At 48.2% G+C, this 12,445-nt stretch overlaps 1 protein-coding gene across 3 annotated transcripts in view; it reads right to left on the reverse strand.

Annotated features, from left to right (window-relative positions):
• Positions 1-487: 487 nt before the first annotated feature.
• The window catches only part of SLC23A2 (solute carrier family 23 member 2), a 134,904-nt gene continuing 122,946 nt past the window's right edge, over positions 488-12,445 (reverse strand). For all 3 annotated transcript variants that reach the window (XM_032419974.1, XM_032419977.1, XM_032419976.1), the window contains 4 exons: positions 10,762-10,891; positions 9,961-10,098; positions 6,952-7,047; positions 488-5,137 (listed from right to left, as the gene is read on the reverse strand). In XM_032419974.1, the coding sequence (XP_032275865.1) occupies positions 4,905-5,137; positions 6,952-7,047; positions 9,961-10,098; positions 10,762-10,891 (597 nt within the window). In that variant the 3' untranslated portion in view covers positions 488-4,904. The remainder of the gene's footprint in view (positions 5,138-6,951; positions 7,048-9,960; positions 10,099-10,761; positions 10,892-12,445) is intronic.

Genomic DNA, 12,445 nt, shown 5'->3' on the forward strand with positions numbered 1-12,445 from the left:
GCCCCACCGGGAGGCCTGACAGAATGAGCTTTCACCAGCTGCTCTCAAGCTCAGCTCCAGGCCTTTATGGCACCCACGCCTCAGCGCTCCTTGCCCCAGCACCGATACTCGGCCGGCTGAAGCTGCTCTGGGAGCCTTTGGTCCCACCGTGTGGACAGACAGCTTCTCTGTCCAGCCTCCAGATGTCGCTGCCTTAGTAAGAGATGCGCAGTTTCACCCACAGTCCAGCAGGGTGCATCCCGGAATGGAAGGCTCACTCAGGCTTCCCCCCAAGGCGCCTGCTGTGGTTCTCTGGGCGCAGGAACAGAGGATGCTTTGGCTTCTGCTTTCCTCCTTTTGAGTCTTCCAGGACCCTGACAACGGTAACATCTGAGGCTTGCCGAAGCGAGTTTTTTATTAGTCGATTTCCCTCCCCTAGGTGATGACTTTTAATTAATGGCAAATTTCTTAAAGACCAGCCAAAGAAGGAGGCACATGAACACAGAACTGCGTCCAGGAGAGCTTTTATTTGTACGGAACGGTTTTAAAAATACAGAATAAAATAGCTTTATCTCTACTATTATTCACAACATCTGGTCCAAATATTACATATTTTTAAAATACTTAAACGTTTAATGAAGCCATGTTAGAAAAACAATATGAAAATTCTTTTTAAAAACTCCATAAAAGAATTACACATCTCAAAAAACAACCCCACCCCCAAATACCCTCAGTATGCAAAATAAAAATAAAAAACAAAGAAAATCCCCGAAAGGTAGATAGCCAAAGTCAGTCACAAAAACTCAAGGAAAATATAGGCATCCCCACTGCTTTAAGAACAGTCAGAAATTTATTAATGTGTCAAACAAAGGTTACCAACGAACAGAAAAGGGTATTAACTTGAACTGTCAGTAAGACGGCAACACTGGTGAGGGTGCCCTACGTGCCAGGAGACAAACACAGCAAGTCTAAGGACGCTGGATGTGGCTTCTGTGGAGTGAGGATGAGGCAGGTCAAGAACAACCTCAAAGGACAGGAATGTGTGTGAGGCTGCTGAAAAGGGGTGCCCAGCGCGAACGTGCCTTCCGCGTCCACGGGTGGGAGCCGAATGCCTGCCACTGCGAGTGGTCTTCCTGCACTACTCAGGATGTGACTGCAGGTCAAGTGGCAGGTGTCCAAATCCTAAGGGGACAGAGCACCACACGCACAGCGTGTGAAAACCCCAGGCACTTCTCTGAGGCCAAGCCCCACCCCCCCGCCCCCCCGAAGTCTCAGGCCCCACCCACAGCGACAGTACGGCCCGGCGCCGGCCAGGTTCCGGAATGAGGCTTCTGCCACAGCCACCTATCCACCTTCCACCTGGCCTGGCCACGCCTGCCACATCAGTATTACGGAAGATCGTAACTGCCAACCTCAAGTCAAAGTTGCCGGTACCGGTATTTCAGCAGGGCCGTGAACTAAAGAAGGAACAAGTTGGCTCATGGTGAGAAAACAGACGCATGGGTAAATAAAGTATACACACATACTAGAGATTCATCAATGGAGAAATTCTATTATCACATGACATTGTCATGAAAATTATATCATTCCCTCCCTGGAAAACTGTGACTATTATCCTGGGTAGAAATGTTATTTTACTATATGGAAATACTGCAAGATTCATGCATAAACCAAGTCGTCATCATGAAAGTCAGTATTCTACAGTATAAAGCAAATCCTGTGTGTGAATTTGTTACTATGAAAATGGGAAACCACTGGGGACTCGTGATGCTTCATTCTAGCTGGCCTGGTTAAGCCACTTCTCTTGCCCTCACCCATCACCAGAAACTTACTACAAGTTAACATCCGAAACCCTCTTAAGAGTCTGTATGAACGAATCTCAGTTTAATTCCCTAACGAGACAAAGACTGGAGCCATTTCCCATCATTCTGTCAACCATGTTAGATGTTTTATTAAAACCAGTGGTGGGATCTCCCTTGCCACCCACCGTGGTATGACAGCACCTACTGACCTTATAAATACTTTCTACTTCTCACATCAAGTCCCCCAAGGTGAATGTAAAGATGGTGGGTAGGTGGTCACTAGGGAAACTGGAGTCTGAATGCCCCGCCCAAGGACATTTACATCCCAAACCCTTTGAAACATTCTACTGGCCAAACACAGCCTGGTGGGTACCGGCCCCAGCAGCGCAGGCCAACAATGTAAGTGGGAAGTGCACAAACGCAGACGAGGAACGGCCACTGTGTTCCCCCAAACCTCCCTTTCATGCACGTGCTTAAGCCTAAGGAGCAGACGAATACATTTTTCTCTTGATCACAGACTCATTCTGTAGCATACCTGCCAGCAGGACCACTGTCTAAAATGGCATCAATCACCAGGAGATTCCAAGTCACTGAAGCCGAGCTGAGGTTCCCAGGCTGTGCAGAAAGTACCAGACGCAACGGGCCCTCCAGTCGGGCTGCCCACTTTCCTCCCCACCTCCTGTCCCCTTCCCCCTGCCTTAGGGAATCTACAGTTGGCCCCAATGGAACAAGAAGGGCAAAACCCCTCATTTCTAACAGAAGGTGGGGGTACAGGGCTCCCCTCCACATTCAAATGCTTGCAGAAGACATCCCCCAGACCAGCAGACTTAGGACCACCCAATAAAACCCAGCCCAAGGAGGGGTTTTCAGAAGGGAGTGGGCTTCTGGATGTCTGAAGCACATATCCTGAGTGTCACTCACTGGGAGGGAAGATGCCAGGTTGAAAGTTAAGATTATCCAATGGTTCAGATGCTTTTATTTGGATATTTGGTCCTTCTGCTCCCCTAGAGAGCTAGAATCTCTGGCATGTTTAACAGTTTTCCCCCCTTTTCAGAGCAGAGAAATTAGAGATGCTGAGCAAAAACACAAATAGAAGGAAACTGAGAGTGACTCGGTGCAGGAGGGCCTTCGGCATCGAGTGCTTACCAAGTTAAAGGGATGAAAGTCGTTAACCAGTGCGCTTCTAAAGTTAACCATGCATCAGATACAATTTTTAAAAACAACATACAAAATTAAATGTAATTTAGAACCTAATTTTTTTTACTTAATCTGCAACCAGATCTTGCCATACAACTCAGCGGCTGTGAAACTGTTCTTGCCAGAACACGCCTTGAAGCCCCAAACTTCCCAGGAGTCCGGGAGGCTAGGGGGACAATAACGCTGCCAAGGACATGCCAGCGTGGTGGAGCAGAGCCAGCTGCGGGGGCAGGGGACGCAGCCTGTGGACACACGGCGGCTAAGAACCATGCCCTGCCGTCAGAGACAGGAACACCTGCAGCCGTCCAAGGCTCAACCAGGTCACAGAACCGCCTAGGAAGCACTACCTCACGCGGCGAGGTCACTCCTTGGCGTTTCAGGGTTTTCCTTTGGCTGACAAATTTCAAACCAAATTCCACAGAAGTCATTTTTTCAGAAAGGATTTAGTGTTATTAACGAGAACTCGACGGAAGAGGCCCTGCCAACTGCTTTTCTCACCACCTTCTGCAATGACTTAAAAAAGAAAGGTGCATTTGGCCAGGGTAGAGGTCTAATCTTCCCCCTGCAAAATTAAGATCCAGTGGACACAAAACATGGCAACCCACACACAGTCTCCTTAAGCCTTAAGTGTCAGAAAAGACTTGAAACAGAACTGCAGTGATGAATTTACCAGGATGCCCGACCCTTCAATATGGCGGCTCCATTGATTATCTGCCCCCAGCTTCCCTTCTTCACAAAACAAATTCACGTATAACTTAACCCATGGTTTCTGGGCTCTGGTCCAGTAGTCAGTTTTGATAAATAGATTAGGCATTACAGTATTTACACTTTCATGGTATCAAGCAATACAAAACACAACCACAATAATGGTTACTGGCCTTCAAAAGCCATGACGACAAGCTTCCCTGATGGTGTCCACAGCTTTACAAATGCTGGTTCTTTTCTTAACGGGAGGTAAGGGGTGGGGGACAAGTAACAGGGATGCAAGGTAAGAAGGTCACATGGAAAACACGGATTCAAAAACCTGCTATAGTCAATAACATTAAATAGGAATAAAATCTTGTAATTTATAGACAAGCGCAACAGTAACCGACATCCACATGACAGCAGAGTCAAGACTCCCATAAACATCTGCTTAGTGCCCTTGTGTGGCACTCTACCCATCACACCAGCCCAGAGTGATAAATGTCAGATAGAGTGTCTCAATTAGAGTGAAAAAGAAGCCTATGAAATGTGCTGGCCCAGCCTGGGCCAGGGTGGCACCAAGAAAGAGCAGTTGAGAATCAGATATGACTTCAAGGTACTTTCCCTTTCCCTCCAATTCCCCAAACAGATTTCAGTTCTAATAATACCTGTACAGACCTTACCCATGCACAGACATGGGCCTGGGGTAACCATGTCATGGTTTTCAATCAGGTCAATAGCTTCCTCCTACAGGAGGATCAGGGAACACAGAATCACATTTGACCGTCAGTTGTGACCGTGTGAGGATACTGGTGCCCCTTGACCAGAAGGGGGTCTCTGCGGGTTGCAGGCCGAGGTCAAATAAAACAGAAGCAGGTCCAGGTGCTTCCGGGACAGAAAGCCCCTGGACCGTGGCAGCAGCTTGTAAGAAAGCTAGCCCAGGGTGGTAGGAGGAGACCAAAACCAAGGAACCACTGTGGATTTCAAACACCCACACCCACAGGAGGACAGGAAGTTCAATGGATGCTCTCAAGGGCAGGGGGTAGGGCTTAAATAAGGAGACAGGTGAGACACGATATTAGACACAATCACCACCCACAACAAAAAAGCTATCTGTAATCGTCTTAGCTCTGGGTGCAGAAGATAAATGCAGATACACAAACATATATGTTACTGCTTGTTACTCAGCAAGGAACTACAGATTCATGCCTCACTGCGGCTGGGCCACAGGGTGATCTACAGCTATACCGTGGCCTGTGAGTCCTCGTCTGAACTCCGGCTGGTGGCACTCTTCCCAAGGCCTTTCCACGTGTAGCCCACAAAGGTTGGGCTGATGGGTAAGTAGCTGAAGCATCTGTATTTTTTAATAATGTTCATGCCAAATGGCAAATCGTAGGATTCCATGCCATCGAGCGACTTGCTCCCTTTGCCCACACCCTTCTTCCATTTCCTGATTCCTCTTTCCTCTGGAGTACCTGCAACACACACGCACAGACATACACACACAAAACAATGGAATGGAATGTTTAGCTTGACAGTTCCACCAAGAGTTGAGATTGCCCAGTGTGCCGTCCCATATATGGAACCTGCCGGGAGGACAGCACGGAGCCCTTGTGGAGGAGTTGACGGCACTCGGCCATCCAGGTGCCTGAGCCAGAAATCTGAGAATCGCTAACCCATCCTTGTTCCCTTTGCTCCACATTCAAGCAATCTGATGGCTCTGCCTCCTCCCTGTCCTTCCACGTGACCCATTTCCTCCAATGTCACTGTTGAAGTCCGGCCTGTGCCATGTTACTGCTTTCCAGGGTCATCATAACGGTCCCCCCCTTATTGGCTGGCTGCCCTTCCATCTCCCCATCTCCTTCCCCAAATCTGTTCTCAATAAACAACAAAAGAACTTCTAAATTGCAAATGTGATCTCTACAAAAAGGGACCCAGTCTTCATTGTACCATTTATAATGCCTTCAACAACTGATCAGGACAAACCACCCCCCATCTAGGCATACCGAGTTTTATCCTACTTTGCTCCGTGTGTGTAAGAGAGAGAGAGAGAGAGAGAGAGATGGGGGAGGGAGAAAGGGAGAGGGATGCACTCGCTTGTATTCCCCACTTGTCATGTCCCTTTTGTGAGGGTGAACTTCCACTGGCGTTAACAACTGGGGCCACTCTATACCCTGACAGATGAGTCAGGGAGAATGATCTGGGCCCATAGGGCTCAGCAACCCCTGAGCCCTGGGTTGATTTCATAAATCTTCTCAGTGCAGAGAGGTACACTGGCACCTGCCCTTGGCTACATGGGACACCAGACAACACATTTCTCTGCCCAAGCCTAGACGGTGAGTTCGAGTCCCTGGTGCGATATAAGCAACATCATTATTTCTTACATCTAAACTATGCCCTCCCATCAGTGTTTCTGTAGCGAAGCTTTCATTTCCATCTGTCTGACTCCTGTGCCTCCCTCTCAGTTCGCTCAGAGCGTGTGTTAGTTATTGACATCCATGAATCTAACATGTGCCACGGATTCGTGCATGTGATTCCTTCTGCCTGATGTGTTCATCCCTAGTTTCCCCAGCAACCTCTTCATTGAGACTTTTTGGAGGTGTGCAGTCTTCAGGGCAAATACCTCAACAAAACCTTCAAGCTCAAGAATAAGCATCACCCTTCCTTGATGGAAGGGCAATCTACCAGCGTGTCCGTAGCAGCACTTTCCAACAGCACCAGCAGCCTCCTCTGGGAAGCTGGGAAGGCTGCAAGGCAGGGCCCACAACACATCCTCGTCCAGGGCCCAGCACTGGGCATAGAATGCTGAGGAACAAGGGTCCCGGGCGTCAGGGAAGACAGCTGCCTCCATCCGTCCCTCAGTCACCAATCCTGGCAACAGCCTGTGCCCGCCATACTCACCATCTTTTGGTCTTAGTTGGTGGGGGGCCTGCCTCAGGAAGGAGGCGGAGGAACCCCACGGGCTGTCAGCAGCTCAGGGGAGTGTCTGAGCAAGCTGACGGAAGCCGCTGCAGGGACTGAGGCCAGCTGACAGGAGGCAGGCAGCCTGGAGAGTGCCTACGGGTGAGGGACTTCCTGCTTTCTCCTAACTCAGCAGGGAGGAAAAAACCCGCTAGGTTTATCAGCAAAAAAATGGGTTCATAAAAGGAGGCTGGGAGTGTCTTAACCACTTAAAGACTGTTTTAACCAGCGATGGCTTTGAACTGATTCACTCTGCCTGCTTCCATATTTATTTGGCAGAACGAGTACTTCCCATGTGGAAAAGGCATGTTGGGTATGTACCACATACCTGGGATGGTGTTATCCAAGATAAAAGCCACGCAGCCTCCTACAAACATAGCAGTTGTGAGAAGAACATTCAACACCTGATCGATTCCTGTTATTCCTGGAAACAGAACACAGTGGTAGGGTCACTGCCACAGTCAGGAAGAAGCACTGGGGTGGGCACCAATCACCAATCTGATGCATGAAAGTGCAAATTTCTGTTGTACAGGAGCAGATAAATTTTTGCCAGTAACATTTTAAACTGTTATAAATAATTTCAACAATAATCAAGAGATTATCTCTGTAAGGAAAATTCCCCAAAAGTGGTCCACCGAAGATAAATCTAACAGTGAAACTCACCCTATAATGAACTAGAAAGCCACTGGGGTGTGGTGTTAGCAGATTAAGAAAAAAATTAATAAAAAGATGGCTGTTGTAAGGCTGAAAATATTACAAAGTGAGTAAGACGACAATGAAAATATTTGTGGTATTTGCAATCAGATAAAGGGTTTCAGAATCCTGGGTCACTGATTTGTGCTTAGCTGCTTTTAATTAGGAACAATTGGATGTATATAAATGAACTCATATGAATGTGATATATTAAAACATAAAAAGCAGCAAGAATCTCCTTGTTATCAGAAGCTCCCACACCTGGGTGGCTCAGTTGGTTTCAGCTCAGGTCATGATCTCAGTGTCGTGAGATCACGACCTGCGTCAGGCTCTGAGCTCAGCGGGGAGCCCACCCCCCCCACTCACATATGTGCACACCCGAGCGCTCTCTCTCTAAAATAAAATAAAATTTAAAATATATGATCATCAACGGAAAATAACAAGTGTTGGCAAGAATGTAGAGAAACAGAAACCCCCGAGCATAACTGGTGGGAATGAGCTTGGCAGTTCCTCAAAACGTTAAAACCTAGAATTACCCTATCCCCCAGCAATTCTACTCCTAGGTATATACCCAAGAGAACTGAGAACAACGACTCAAATACAGCTGATCCCCACTACTGGCAGATTCTGTATTTGTGAATTGACCTACACCCTCAAATTTATCTATAAACCCAAAATGAGTACTCCTGGCTTTCACGCTCATTCACAGAGCAGCACAAACTTTGGGTCACCCAACATGTGTGATCCCAGCGGAGATTAAACAAGGTAACGCTCTGCCTTCTTGTCTCAGCTCTCATACCTCATCTCAAGTGTGCTTGCAGCAGTCTGTTTGATAGCACTTCCTCCCCATTTCTGTGATTTGGGTTGGTGATTTCGTTGTTTACGATGGCCCCCGAGTGCTGTCTACTGTTCCTAAGAGCAGGCCTCCCTGAGGCCGTGCCGTGCTGTGTTAGAGGGGTTACCCTGCTGTTGGCTGCTGTCGCCCTAGAAGGGGTGGGTCAGGATTTGCTAACTCCATGCTCATAGTGACTTTCCCGGACACGGCTAGCTGAGTGAGGACGGACCGCACCGGTACACCATTGTTCACAGCTGCGCTGTTCACAACTGTCAGAGGGGAGGAACAGCCCAGTGTCCATAGATTATGGTGTGTGTGTGTATATATACACACACAATGGAATATTAGTAGTCATGAAAAGGAATATTTTTACATGAATCTCAAAAACATTATGCTAAGTGAAAGAAGCCAGACATCACGTATTGTATTATTCCATATATGTGAAATATCCAGAATAGGTAAATCCACAGAAACAGAAAGCAAACTGGTGGTTGCCAGGGGCTGGGAGAAGGGGGATAATAGGGATTAACTGCTTAATGGGTGTGGTATTTTATTTTGGGGTGAGGAGATGGTTTTGGAAACTAAATAGAGATGGTGGTTACATGACATTGGAAATGTACTAAGATGGCACTGAACCGTTCACTTTAAAATAGTTAATTTAGGGGTGCCTGGGTGGCTCAGTCGTTAAGTGTCTGCCTTCGGCTCAGGTCATGATCTCAGGGTCCTGGGATCGAGCCCCACATCGGGTTCCCTGCTCCGCGGGAAGCCTGCTTCTCCCTCTCCCACTCCCCCTGCTTGTGTTCCCTCTCTCGCTATGTCTCTATCAAATAAATAAATAAAATCTTTAAAAAAAATAAAATAAAAAAATAAAAGTTAATTTAACGTTATATAAATTTTACCTCAAAAAATATATATATAAAACGGTCCCCAATTCTGCATAAAATGTCAACAGCAATCGTTCCCCCTTTGGGGCACCTGGGTGGCTCAGTCGACTGAGCGTCCGACTCTTGATTTCTGCTCAGGTCATGATCTCAAGGTCGGGAGACTGAGCCCTATATCAGGCTCCCCGCTGGGCGCGGAGTCTGCCTGAGATTCTCTTTCTCTCCCTCGCCCTTTGCCCCTCCCCTCTTCTAAAAAACATGGTTCCCTTTTGTTCATTTTTCATGACTCAGGTTATTAAAATAAAAAGGTGTTAAAAAGGTTAATCTTGGGGTGGCTGGGTGGCTCAGTCAGTTAAGCGTCTGCCTTCGGCTCAGGTCATGATCTCAGGGTCCTGGGATCGAGCCCCGCATCGGGCTCCCTGCTCTGCAGGAAGCCTGCTTCTCCCTCTGCCCCTCACCCTGCTTGTGTTCCCTCTCTCACTGTCTCTCTCTGTCAATTAAATAAATGAATAAAATCTTTAAAAAAAAAAAAAGGTTAATCTTGAATTCAAAGTAGTTATAATCCCAGTAGAAAGACATGTATTTGAAAGTCTATGAAGCTGAGTTTTAAGAAATTATACATTTTCATAAAGCATTAGTCTGACAAATCAAAAGGTTTTACACAAAGGCATTCTCCCAAAAGACAGGGTCCCAGTCAATAAAGACCTTAACGTGCACATGAGTCACGTGCACATGCCAGTTCATGCCAGATGTGCGGGGGGCTTCCAGATCAGCGGCGGCAGAGCAAGGCTTGAATGAAATACATGGACGAATATCTGAGGAGACAACTCCTGAAGTTCCAAAGCCCTCTCTGACTGGGGATGGGCTGTCTGTGAACCAGCGGCTGGGGTTCCAACTACCCCCAAGATTCGAGGCCAGTTTTCCTTACCTGTGACGAGAGGGTTCTGTCTGAGGTAACTTGGAAGGACGAGCCCAAAGAAGATTGAAAATCCAAGCACAAAGAGGTTCCGGGAAGAATTTAAGTCGATGAACTGCAGGTTGGAGAGCCCAACAGCTGTGATCATTCCTGGAGAGAAACCAGCAGACGGCAATTTGCACTGAGCTCACCTACAGATGGGTGACGGGCCACGCACAGCCTCCCCACATTGTCCCTTCTCTGTCCCACCAGAAACCAGCTGGGACACAGAACAGTGACAGGACAGGGTCGAAATGGGACCACCTGCCTCTCTGATCCAAATGACTCTTGGCCTAAGCACCATCTGGACTGACACAGGGACACAAACATCACATGACACTTTCTTTAGACCAAGCAGAAAACTAAGGACATCAGTTGCCCCCTGAGAACCTCTCTGCAAACATTTTGATTAAATTGGGAAACCCACCGGAAGATCTGGGCCCTGACCACAAATGGATGGCACATAAATCATGTCAAATCCTGTGGTAAAAATGGTCAGTTTTAAATGGCCACTAGGGGAGAATTTAAATCGATTAGATAAACCAATTAAAGATTATGGTCATCTTATTTTTTCTAGCACAAGTATGCTACATTTGGTTCTACCTTTAACATAAATTCAACTCAGAGATGGATGAAGATTTTTATGTTTTCAAGGTGTATCACTTTGGATTTTTAAACAGAAATGTATTATTACCTTCCATCTCACGGAAGGGATTCGTTAGCAAACGTGAAGAGGAGGAGAGAGGTCAGGCTACCAAGGAAATGGGATTTTACCGAAGAGAGTACAGAAGAGGGCGCCGAGCACTGGATCCGGGAGGGAGGCGAAGAGGGCACTAAACTTGCCGATCATGCCCAGCGCCAGCATGAGGGCCGCGCCGTACTGGATCACCCGGCGACTGCCGACCTGGGGACATACCAGAAGCCAGACGGCACTCAGCGCCAGTTCTGCACCCATTCTCATCCAGTGCCCCCCCACCCCGGGGGCAAATGTGACAAAAGCCCGAGACAACCCCTAGATTATTCTTCAAACTTTTAGTTGAGAGGTCTTGTCAGATAATGAGGATTGATCTCAGGGCACAATTACTATATAAAGACACCCAGAGTGAAGAGATTCCCTCCTCCTCTTTCTCATCCTGTCCCCCCTGTCCCTTCCCCCACCCCACCTCCCTGGGAGGAAGGCAGCACCAGGGCTCGGCCTCTGCTTCTTGGCGCCCTGGGTGATGTCACTTTGGGCATGGCCCTGCTCCGGCTCTGTCCCGGGTTTCGAATGCCCTTACAGTCAGCGGCTGGGATGACCTTCTAACGTCAAATGCAAAAACCCCACTTCATCCTGCTTTTCTCTTCTGGGCTCTTGGAATCACCCTTTACCAAGTTAACCCACCCCAAAGCTGATTCACCTTCGTCTCCATCTTCCCCACACCCTGAATCAGACAAGAGTCCCAGATATTTCTGGAATCCCCTCTCCTCAGGGTGTCTTGCCCGTGAGAGGTGGCACAGCCAAAAGGGCAAGGAGTGTGGATTCTCAGCGTCCCCTGCCTGGTGTGTTCCCCACTCCACTCTAACCACGTGACCAGGACAAGTCATTTGGCCTCCCTGGGTCGCGGGATCCTTGCTTTTATAAAGATAAACCACGAGGTTTTGCTTTAGGGGTTAAATGAGACAAGATATAAAACAGGTGTTAACACTGCCTGGCAAGCATGAGGCTATAATGACAGCCTCCCACCTGGGCTTGCTGACTCTGGCCTTTCCTCTGCCTCCCTGTCCTCTCCATTGTGGCAGAGTGACCATTCTGGTGCTCATGAAATAAAACCCCTTCTCAGGCATCCCCAGGCCTGTCTACCCAGAACACTCTCACATCCTCCCTTCTGGCTGGTTCCAGACACATCCTTTGAAACACTACCCAAATGCTACCTCCTCTTAAAAAAAAGTCTTCCTTGATGCCAAGGCTCTGCTCTCCCACACTGGGCTTCTGCAGAACCATTATAATATTTTCCACGTGGTCTCATCTTTATCTGTTCAACCTGATCTCTGCCTTCTAGAAACTTCGAACCTAGCCTGCTGTCCCCCAGGCAGTGGGATGTGGAGTGGGCACTAGGCTCAAGGACCCGCACTGTTGGCCCCTGCTGTATGCTGCCTCTTCCAGGACAGTACCCCGAGGACACAAGCTGAGTAAAAGAGGTTCCCGAAGCGCCCGGGGAGTGTCTATACGGCTTCAAGTATGATTCCGGTGAGAAGAGAGCTACTTAAATTTAAGTAAAAGGAAATGAAACATAAGTGCTAGTCCCCCAGTCAGCCGCACCAGGCACTAGTTCAAGTGCTCCGGGGCACACGTGGGTGGCCGCTGCACAGAGGAGCGGCGCAGGCAAATGCAGGCTGTGCCCACCACCACACAGGGCTTCCGCTGCCTGGTGCTGGGCTAGGCCTTCCAACAGCGTCTCACGGGACCCAAACGCCGATC

Source organism: Phoca vitulina, unplaced genomic scaffold, assembly GCF_004348235.1.
Source record: "Phoca vitulina isolate PV1807 unplaced genomic scaffold, GSC_HSeal_1.0 scaffold22, whole genome shotgun sequence".
NCBI lineage: Eukaryota > Metazoa > Chordata > Mammalia > Carnivora > Phocidae > Phoca > Phoca vitulina.